At 60.7% G+C, this 10,759-nt stretch overlaps 1 protein-coding gene across 8 annotated transcripts in view; it reads right to left on the bottom strand.

The window, feature by feature from the left end:
- Positions 1–857: 857 nt before the first annotated feature.
- The window catches only part of TPM2 (tropomyosin 2), a 29,401-nt gene continuing 19,499 nt past the window's right edge, over positions 858–10,759 (bottom strand). For 2 of the 8 annotated variants that reach the window (XM_054032968.1, XM_054032969.1), the window contains 6 exons: positions 9,329–9,446; positions 8,711–8,781; positions 8,184–8,259; positions 6,980–7,042; positions 5,375–5,444; positions 858–1,159 (listed from right to left, as the gene is read on the bottom strand). In XM_054032968.1, coding sequence (XP_053888943.1) covers positions 1,077–1,159; positions 5,375–5,444; positions 6,980–7,042; positions 8,184–8,259; positions 8,711–8,781; positions 9,329–9,446 — 481 coding nt within the window. In that variant the 3' untranslated portion in view covers positions 858–1,076. Of the gene's footprint in view, positions 1,160–3,514; positions 4,784–5,374; positions 5,445–6,979; positions 7,043–7,261; positions 7,338–8,183; positions 8,260–8,710; positions 8,782–9,328; positions 9,447–10,759 lie in introns of those variants that run through there. The other 6 variants (XM_054032966.1, XM_054032971.1, XM_054032965.1 and 3 more) reach the window with 3 other exon arrangements.

The raw sequence follows: 10,759 nt of genomic DNA, 5'->3' as shown, positions 1-10,759 counted from the left end.
TTCCACAGAGGCAGTGGATCGGTGGATGTTGCAGGTGTCCAGAAGACAAGGAAGTGGGTATGTGACTGTAACAAGGTGGGCTGGGTAAATTGCTAGCCTGCAGCAGGAAAGAGTGGGGCTTGCAGTATCCCAGAGTGGATCACCTGTATTGCCTGCAGCCAGTAGCTTTGGGAGAACTTCCCCTGGTGGGCAAAGACAAGATGCCCTCACACCATAAGCAGGTGGTAGCAAGTCACCCTGGACTCCTTCATTAACCCTGAAAAGCGTCACACTGGCTCCAGCTCCCTGCACAGAATGATTGTGAAAGCACAGACCTGCAGAATTATGTCAGCCTCTCAGCAAATCCAGACTCAGCGACCGTGCACTGGGGGTGGGCTGGGGAGGCACAAAGCACAAAAAGCGAGGAGCGACAGGGCAGCCAAGGGGACAGAGAGATTCTAGCCCAATGTCCCACATGTGACGGAACAAGATAAATTTATTTCCTCGAACTACCATGAATCCTAAGTGATGTCTCTTCAGAGCGAGAAGGAAAAGCTCCTTGCCTTTGGGAGATGGAGAGAGATGGCTCCGTGCCATGGAGGTCCCTGCTCTAGAGCTCTAGAGCAGGGACAGGCAGCAATGACAAATTGACGCAGGAGATCAAACCCCAAAGACAGGAAAGCCCTGATGTGGGCAAGTCCCCCCCTCCCCTCAGCAACAGAGACCGGAGAGGGCTGGCTCCTATACTTTGGCAACATCTGTCTACCCAGTCAGGCCAAGAGCCCCATTGAAATGAGCTGGTGGGGGCAGAGGCTCCCGGCTGTGGACAGCTTCTCCCCACCCTGACCCCCCTTGGCTAAGGACCAGACATCTGTCCATCTTGTTAAACTTGCTTTAATATTTGGACATGAAGACAAGACAGAGCCGATCTGGCTGTGCACAGACAAGATGCCCCAGGGCCGGGTATGGGCCGCAGGGTTTCCCTTCTCATGGATGTGTGGCTTTGGCCATGACGCAGTTCCCTTGGTGACCTCCAGAGGATGCCAATGGGGTTCAGGTGCAGGGGCAGGTGGATAGAGTGGGGCTCGTCAAGCGGCTCAGAGGTTGTTCAGCTCCAGCAGGGTCTGGTCTAGAACTTGGTGAATGCCAACGTTCTCCTCTTTGGCACTGGCCAGATTCTCTGTAAACGCAAGGGACATCCAGACACACATCCAGACAGACAGACGCAGATGCCAGCCACACGTGATCAGCCACACAGACAGACACAGATCACACACACACACGGAGACAGACCCGCCCATGCACAGGGACAGACAGACCGAGCCAGACAGGATCAAACCCAGACACACAGACACAAGCACACAAATGGACATTTCAGTGTCGCTGGGGAACAGCGTTTCCACACAGCACCATAACGTACCCCAGCTCCAAGCCAAGGCCCTACCAGGGACACGGCCCGACCTCACAGAGCAGCAATAGCTCAGAGGCCAGGTAGGGCGCCTGGACCAATCAGATCCTTGCAGCTTAACTTCACACCCATTGCGTCGGCCTGTGCTCCCTGCAGGGTGCTCCTGCCCATGGGGCTGTCAGATGGCACAGCCCCATTTCCGCAGCCATGTGCTTCCAGCAGAGCCAGGTCCATCCCCAGCGAGTCCTGCCCAGCCACTCATGAAAACCTGGGCGGATGAAAGGTGCATAGCACTAACCAGCTGCTCCGAGACTCAGCGGGGAGCGGTGATCCACGGAGAGCAGGAGCAAGGCAGCAGCTCAGGAGGAGAGAGGACAGCACAGAGGGAAGAGAGACCAGCACTAACAAAACCGCAGGAGCCAGTTCTTCTAGCCTTCGTGTACAGCACATGCTACAGGGGAACCTGCTCACAGCCAGCACTTCTGCGCTGTCCCCTACAGCACTTCTGCTGGAATGAGACTCGCCATGATACCCTCAGCTGGGAGACACCGGGTCTGGGAGGGGAGTAGCTGAGAGCTCCCCCTTCCAGTGCCTCTGTCCTACTGCCTACCAGAGCCCTTGCTGGGACAGGTATTTCCAGCAGCCAACGCTGCTGCCTAGAGCACCTGCTGGGAGAGGCTGGGGCCGGAGTAGCTGGGCTCCCGCCCTGTTCCTTACAGTTCCTGGAGCTGGAGAAGCTGGACCTGTGAGAGCAGTCTCCAGACAGCCTTTGCCTGCAGCAGTTGGGTGGTTTAGGAAGTTCCTGGTAGAGCTGGTAGGAGGCTGGCTGTCCCCTTCCCTTGGGGAGCTCTACGCTCTAGGGAGGGAGTAGGCAGGGTTCATGTGGCTCAGCTCATCACATGGGCACTCCCTCCCCAGCCTGGGCAGCTGGCACCGGCTCAGCAGTGCCCCCGTGGGGAAGGTGGGGGCTCTGGCTATTACAGGGGTTGTGACGGCAGCAGGCTCTGCCCCTGGGCAAATCAACCAGCTCCGGAGGCAGGAGGCTCCAGCTGTTCAGAGCAGGCTGGTCACTCTGCACTGCAAGGCCAGGGGGTGGGGTCCATGTGCCAAGCACCCAGCAGCAGGGAGAGGGCAGGGACTCCCCAGGGCCCAGGCCCACCCGGCCTGGTGGAGCCTGTTCCCAGGACTCAGGGCTGCAGGGAATGTCCTGGGCAACGGAGGGGGCGGGCAATGGGGCGGGAACACCCCAAGAGACACAGGCTACGGGACATAAGCGTGGGCTGAGGCTGGCTCAGTTGTTAAGTTCGTTAAGGATGACCCGCAGTTCGTTAGTGAGAATACGGTTTTTCTCCGCCTCCTGCTGGGAGCGCGCTATAGAAAACAGACGTCAGCGGCAGCAGAGGGAGAGAGAGAGAAAGGAGAGAGTTAGTGCAAAGAGAAAGTCAGGTGAGCACAGAGACGCTCTCAGTGGACGCTGAGCCCTGGGGGGCGCACGTCCCGCAGCCTGTCTGCCCAGTGCAGGAAGGAGAAATGAACTCAGGTCTACAGGAAGAAGGGGAGCAGGCCCTGGCCTGGCTAGGGGATGGAGCAGCATGGAGGGATTCGAGAAGGAAAGAGGACATGGTTCCAGGGGATGGGGAGATTTGTATCACAAACTGGGGTGAGTTCTGACCCGGAAACATAATGCTCTTTGAAGGGGAAAGCCAATCACCGCTCCAGGAAGGAAAGTGCTGCCCCACTCAGCTGAACACAAGCCAGGAAGCCAGGTCAGGGCTGTGAAATGGTGTGTGCGCTGGGGCAAGTCCAGGCAACGAAAGAGAGACAGGGTCAGATCTAGCTCAGTTCAAGCTGGGACCTGGAGCCCGAAAGGAGCCCAAGGACCAGGCGAACTTTCCTCGCAAATGGAGCTAGCTGTGCGCTTGTCCCTCTCCCTCCCCCGGGGGAAAAAGGGGGAAGGTCGCCCTGACAGGCTGAGCTCAAGGGTCTGCCCCGGTTTCCCCTGTAGGGTCCAAGTGGCTGTGGATGTCTGCGCTGTAGAGCACACCTGGCGGGAGAACCCCCCATAAAGGCATGAAAATGAGAGTGAAGGTGAAAAACCAAAGCAGCATGAAGAAAACAAAGGAGAAACCAAGGAGAGAAAATGTTTTATTGAGACCAACGCATTGACCCAGAAGGACAGAAAAGAAAGTAAGTCATGAAATGTGAACTCAAGAGTAACATGCGAAGGACAGGAAGAACGCAGCACAGGGACAGGGGGAAGCAGTAAGGGCTGCCAAGCCTCCGTTTTCCTTCTAGCCCATGAGAGTGACCCTCTCCTTTCCTCCTGCCCTCAGCTTTGGAGGGGCTGTTTCCAGCCGGGGGGAATCCCCTCCAGGGGGGTGTCAATGGGGAGCGGAGCCCAGGCAGATTTGGCCACGCTGCCCCTCCCAATCCCAGCACTAGCTGCTCCCTTCTTGTTCCCAGCAGCTGGGCTAAATGCGCCTGCCTCTTGGGACCCAACATAAGTAAAGCTCCCCTTTGCACCAGGGCACTCCCCTCCGTCTCCTCCCCGAGGGTCCTGGCCCCACAGCTGCCATCTTCCCCAGGCGTGTTAGAACTTGGCAGCCCTTTGACACAAAGCATGCCCCATGGAGCAGGCGAGGCAGAGGGGAGCCAGATGGCCAGTAGCATGGAGAGCCCTGGCCTCTTCTCCTGGGCTGCAACAGGAGCTTTTCTCTATTTTACCTTCGGCACCAACTGCTCTTAAGGAAAGAGAGAAATCCAAATCTGCAGCTGTCCCCCTGCCCGTGCCCACGGAGCAAGGATCAGCCGAGGCCAGCAGACAGAGACCCAGCGTGTGGGGTGAGATGGGACCATGCACCTTCCATCCTCAGACCCCACCCCCAGGCGAGGGGTCAGACCCTGAAGGCTCACCCCCTGCGTAACTGGACACTTCGCTGCAGCTCGGCAGATCAGGCTAGCCGGCCACACGCAGCACCTGGGCAAGGCCTATGCATGGCACATTGCAGACAGGCTGATCCTGGACCAGGGATGCTCCCCAGTCTGGGTTATGGGCTGGTCAGTGCTCAGGGACCCTCCTCTCCTGCAGCTTTCACTGAGCAAACCACAGCCACCCAGCAGCACTGGGCTTGTGGGGACAAAGAAGGGATGGACAGATAGACAGACAGGCAGTGGGGAGCAGAGACCAAGGGATAGACGGACGGGCAGGCAGGCAGGGGCAGCCATGGCGACTGAGGTCACAAGCAGGCAGGGTAGGAAGGGGCGGGCAGACAGCACAAGTGGGGTGCCATGGTGCTGGGACCGCTCGGGGGGCTCAGAGGGAGGTGATGTCGTTAAGTGCATTGTCCAGCTCCTCGCTGATTGCCTTATACTTCATCTTCTGAGCGTACACTTCGTCTGCAGGCAGGAGGGAGTGTGGGGGGCGGCCCGTGGCAGAGAGCAGAGCAAGGCAGTGAGGGGGAGGGAGAAAGAGAGAGAGTGAATGTGAGAGAGAGAGAGAGAGAGAGAGAGAGACCTTGCTGCCATGGGAGGGTGCCAGGTAAGACTTACACAGGTGCATGGGCCTCTGATAGGCCAGGCTGGTTCCTCCCACCCCTGCCCTTACCTCGTTGCTCCAGGGCCTTGCTTGGCCCCTTCTCACCAAGGACTCTCCTGGCCCAGCCTGAGCTCCCTGGCCACTCTTCATCCCCTGCCTGCCTATTGTGCCCCTGGCTAGCCCCCTGTTCTGGGACCCCTCCTGGCCCATGCTCATCGCACGGTGATCCTGCCTCCCCTCCCTTCAGACTGGGATTCCCACGCAGGGGGGCAGCTTGTTCTGTGATACCCACCCGGGCTCCCTGTCCCTCCCTCCTCTCCGGATCCCAGCACTCAGCCACAGCCCCACGGCCGGAGGTTTCGGCTGGGCAGACCCTGAGGCACGTCCTGGGCCTCTTAGACTGGCTGCGCTCTGTGAGGAGGGGGGCCAAAGGGCAGGCAGGGTCTCTGTACCTTCTAAGTCGTCAATGGTTTTCTCCAGCTTGGCTACGGATCGCTCAGCAAACTCCGCTCGGGTCTCAGCCTAGGGGCAGGAAACGGGGTGTTAGCTATGGTACCGACTGTCTGATGGAGAACTGGTCAGGGGGTAGCATCTCCTAGGCCAGGACTCTCCACGGGCAAAGGAGGGCCAGAGGCTACCCCGCTTGGCCCCATGGAGGGCCCCTTACTGGAGCTGGGACATGGCGAGCAGCTGAACCTCCTGTTGGACTCACTCCCCCAGCATTTCCGCAGGGCTCAGCTGTCTGCTGTGTTGTATCTGAAGTTGCAGCAGATCCGGCCGACCTGTCAGCTGCTCTGCAGCGACTCCAGCTCCACAACACGGGGCCAGGCCATGGCTGGAGGAGCAGCAGCATTCAGAGCCATGCGTGGGTCCAAAGCAGAATCTGCCTTTGGGCTGCTAATTTCAGCTCCGCTCCAGCTCCGCTCCAGCTCCGCTCCAGCTCCGCTCCAGCTGCCCGCCCCCACCCAAGCACCCTGGGGCTCTCACGGGCTGAGTTTGGCCCCTTAAGTGAATCGAAACACGTAGCTGGGCTGGGGAAGGGCGGTGGGGATGGCTCGTGTTTTGGGGCAGGGTGTTAGGGGAAACCGGCTGTCTGCACAGTCCGGGGATCCTGTCCAGGCGGATGGTGGTTTTAGCCATTCAGAGGAGCGGGCAGTAGACTCAGCGTGGGTCAAGGACTAACCCAGGGATTGTGCCCACAGAACAGGCACCGACTCTACAATGTGCCAGGGGGTGCTCGACCCCGGCTCTGCCCCAGGCCCTGCCCCCACTCCACCCCTCCCACAAGGCCCAGGGCCTCACCTCCACCTGGCCTCTTACCGCCCCCCGCCCCGCCTCTTACCACCCCTGCCCCGCCCCTGCCCCTTACCACCACCCCCCGCTCCACCCCTCCCACAAGGCCCAGGGCCCCACGTCCACCTGGCCTCTTACCGCCCCCCGCCCCGCCTCTTACCACCCCTGCCCCGCCCCTGCCCCTTACCACCCCCCCACTCCACCCCTCCCACAAGGCCCAAGGCCCCACCTCCACCCTGCCTCTTACCGCCCCTGCTCAGCCCCTGCCCCGCCTCTTACCACCCCCCCGCTCCTCGCCCCCGCAAGGTCCAAGGCTCCACCCCTGCCCCGCCTCCGCCCCTGCCCCCATCTCTTCCCACCCAGTTCCACCCACTCCCCCGAGCACGCTGCATCCTCGCTTCTCCCCCCTCTCCCCCAGAGCCTCCTGCATGCAGTGAAACATCAGTTGGCAGCAGGAGGAGGTGCGGGGAGGGAGGGGGAGGCGCTGATCCATGGGGTCCGCTAATGGGAGGGAGGCGCTGGGGGGGGGGAGAGAGAGAGCTGATGGGGGGCTGCCGGTTGGTGCTCAGGGCCCACCATTTCCCCCTGTGGGTGCTCCAGTCCCAGAGCACCCACAGAGTGGCGCCTATGGCCCACAGCCAGCACAGCCCATGGCCAGGCCCACTCTGAAGGGTGGCAGCAAACCTGTGCACCCTGGGAGGACGGGGCGATTACACAAAGTCTCTGACTTCCTGTCAGGATCTCTGATTCTGGGCGTCTCTCACCTCCTTCAGTTTGTCTGTTAGCAGCTTGATCTCCTCCTCGTACTTATCTTCCTTGGTGGAGTACTGTGAAGAAAGACACGCCTGAGTCGCTGCACAGTCCCTGCGGCAACCACTGGGTCCCTCTCTTATAGCGACAGGCTGGCGGGCCCACCCCGACATGCCCCACCGTTGGCCAGATCCCAGGGCCTCTCCCAGGAGAGCAGAACTCTGCCCCGCTCACTTCTCGGGCCCTGCTCCTTGCCAGCCCCTGGGGGCTGGGGGCTGCACTCCTCCGGTTCCTACCTTATCGGCCTGGGCCTCCAGGGACTTCAAGTTGTTGGTGACAATTTTCAGCTCTTCCTCTAGGTCCCCGCATTTACTATTCCCAGCAGGCCAGGGCGCGCGGAAGAGAGAAGGGGGAGGAAGGGGGGAGGAATGAAGGAAAGGAGAGAGAGAAAAAGCTCAGGAGAGAGAAACAGCAATTCAGATGGAGAGGATGCAACAGCCAGCCTGGCCCAGGACCTCAGACAAGCCACCATCCCCGCTGCCCTACCCCGGTGATAGTCACGCAGCTCCTCGGAGCATCCGGCTGAATGGCTGGGATGCGAGAGGCAGGCTCGGACACCCAGACTGTGCCCAGGCAGTGAAGGGGTAACTGGATCTAAAGAAGGGTCAAAAGTCCAGACCAGAGATGCCAGAGTGACAGGACCAGCCAGCCCAATTTGCCTCTGCCAGCTTAGCCCAACCTGGCCCCTCGCGGGACCATGAGCGCTCCTCCTGCACAGTGGAAAGTAATTGGGACAGAGACTCTTGCAGTACCGAGAGACAGATGTAGACAGGGAGTGGGAGAGGTCTCACTCCCCACCAGGGCCTGCCTCACGCCTGCAGGGCCTACCCTGGGGCCTCGGGCCGCGGCCAATGCTCAGCTCGCCCTGTGGCACAAGGAGCGGCCCTGCAACACAGGCAGCCAGGGAGAGGTGTGGGGCGAACCAGGCAGCAGCCAGCACCAAGGGCACCCAGCTCGCCTCCAACCCCAGTGCATCGATCCCCATCTGTCTCAGCCCAGGCCCAGACCCAAAGCCGCCCAGGATGGCGAGGGAAGAAGGAGAGGGCTCAGAGTAGTCTCATAGGAATGATGGAAAGGAGACAGCACGTCCAGAGGGTCGGAGAGGCAGAGAGGGACAGAGAGGAAGCTGCGAGTCTCCCCAGTCCCCTGCCCCAGTACCTCTTCCTCTGAGGCCATCAGGGATTTGAGGGTCTGGTCCATGGTGCGCAGCTCCTCTTCCAGCTGTCTCACTCGGCTGGGGGGAGCGAGAGGGGGCATCCCAGGGGGAGCATTCAGCCAAGGGAAACCGAGCAGAGAACAAGATCAACCATTCCCACTCCTTGCGCCCCTACCCCCCCGGGCCCGGTGGGGACTGCGACGGGGCAGGAGCGGCTGCATTCAGCCTGACTAGAGACAGAGAGCCAGGGGCCCCCCTAGGATCAGACCAGCTGCTCCTCAGCTCCATGGGAACTTCACGGCGCTGCGCCTGGATTCTGTGCCTCTAACGGGGTCAGTGGCGCCCCTGCTGGAGAACCAAGGGAAGGCCTCACCCCAGCCACGGACTCTGGCTACCCACTGAGTGCTCCCTGAGGGCTGGATCCCAGCTCAGCCTCGGGGGGGGGGAGGGGGGGGAAAAGAGAAGCAGGACGTAGGAGTCCGAGAAACCCCGTCCCCGTGCCCTCCCGGGGGGTAGAGACAGCACTCACCTTTCTGCAACCTCCGCCCTTTCCTCCGAGCGCTCCAGCTCCCCCTCAATGATCACCAGCTTACGGGCAACCTGGCAGGCCCAGCAGAGGAGAGACTGTCAGCCTAGTGCAGGGCGGCAACTGCGGGGACACAGCTCGGCAGCAACCCCCCACCACAGGGGTGGCCGCAGATAAAGGCCGAGGGGGGGAGGGGAGCAGCAGGCAGAGGACTAGCAGGGAGGTGGATGGTGGCCCCCAGGTGTAGTGGTGCTGGGAGGCGGAGGACATGGCATGTGGGGTGCTGCCCAATGTGGCAGCAGGCAGAGGAGACGCCCCCCAGAGACAGTGGCAGCAGGTGGGGGAGGGATGCCCCCCAGAGCCAAGAGGGCAGAGGGTGGCGGGAGGGCAGGGCCTCAGCAGCAGGACCCACTATCTCGTGCTCCATTCTCCCGGGACCTCTCCTACGAAGGGGGCTGTTGCTAGGAGCTGCCAGCCCCCCGAGGGCTGCGCCCCCCCTCCATGGCAGCGCTCCAGTGCCCGAGCGCGTCCTTGGTGTGAGCCAGACAGAGCCACGGATGCTCCTGGCGGTGTCAGCAAGAACCCCAGGGATGATGGTCGTTGGGAAGGGCTGGTTCTCACCTCCTCGTATTTGCGGTCGGCCTCCTCAGCTATGTGCTTGGCCTCTTTCAGCTGCATCTCCTGGAGCTCCATTTTCTCCTCATCCTTCATGGCCCGGTTCTCAATGACTTTCATGCCTCTGAAGAAAACCCAAACCACAGTGTTACGGCCATGATCTAGACTGGCCCGAAATGCAGCCATGATCTAGAGCACCCAACTTGCCTCGCAGCAAGCTAGAGCGCCCCAGCTCTGCCCCACGCTGGAGTACCCAACACCTGCTCCCTCTCCTTTTGCAGCCCTGAGCCCCCCCCCTTCCGGTGAATTAAACCATTCCCATGTTCTAGATCATCTTCCGGTCTCGGCAATTAGCCTCATGCTGTTATCCCAGTGCCCATCCTGCCACATCCCTCACCCTCTCAGATCACTGCCACATGGAGTCAGATGCTCCTAGCATTGAGCTAGCAGCCCCCTTCAGCCCCATTCTAGGTCACACTCAGCGCTAGTTCTGCGCCCTCTGTCCTGCCACCCATCACCACAGCATTTGAGCGCCTCCTGCAGAGTCAGTAGCATGGGCCCCTCTGGGACAATGCAGATGATGGAGCCCAGCCCAAAGCCTGGGAGAGCTGGGGACAGAGCGTTCTACATCAAGGGGAGCCAGCTACGGAAAAACCTCCCAGTGGAGATCAGGGAAATTCAGTCTGACCATCTTCAGGACACCCTTACACCCTCCTCTCCCGCACCGAACCAGTGATACTCACAGCCCTGACACCCTGTCTGCCCAAATAGCCCCCACGTAGTACACAAAAGCCTACAGCAAAGGATCAAATCACCCAAATGGAGGGACAGGAGCAGGGGCCCCCATGCACATGGCCAGCAGTAGCCCTCAGCTGCGAGCCTCTGAGCCGGGTCGACACGCCTGGGCTCACGGGGCCCCTGCTGCACTCGGAAGTTGCAGCTCGGGCTGTAGCGTGGGCTCGAAGCCCAGCCCTGCCCTAGGCTTCAGAGCCTGAGCTCCAGCTCGAGCCACATCAACCAGCTAGTGCTAGCAGGCAGCGCGGACCCCGCCAGCCCAGGTCTGTCGACCTGGTTCAGCAGCTCGCGGCTGTGGGCAATGCAGACAGTTGCCTGGACCATGGAGAGGGCAGGCAGCCAAGGGAGCTACAGTGACCCAGCCTCGGGTGAGAAACACAAGGGTCGTTGGGCCAAGGCCCTCAGCCAGGAGGAAGGGACAGAGATTCCTAGTGAGCTGGAGGTGAAATAAGACATTTTTAGACAGATATTCCCTGGTCCCCCAAGCTTAACGAGGAGTTAAACAGGACCCCAAGGCTTTGCACGACTCTGCCAAATGGAAGGTGGGGACAAATTCTTTCCAACAGCATCCCTTTGGTCTTGTCTGGGGTCTCCAGCTGCAAGCCAACTGCCCTCCATCCAAGAGCCGATCTCTGGGACGTA

The sequence above is a fragment of the Malaclemys terrapin genome, chromosome 6 (genome assembly GCF_027887155.1).
Source record: "Malaclemys terrapin pileata isolate rMalTer1 chromosome 6, rMalTer1.hap1, whole genome shotgun sequence".
NCBI classification, from domain to species: Eukaryota; Metazoa; Chordata; order Testudines; family Emydidae; genus Malaclemys; species Malaclemys terrapin.
This window is presented reverse-complemented; position numbering and strand designations above follow the sequence as displayed.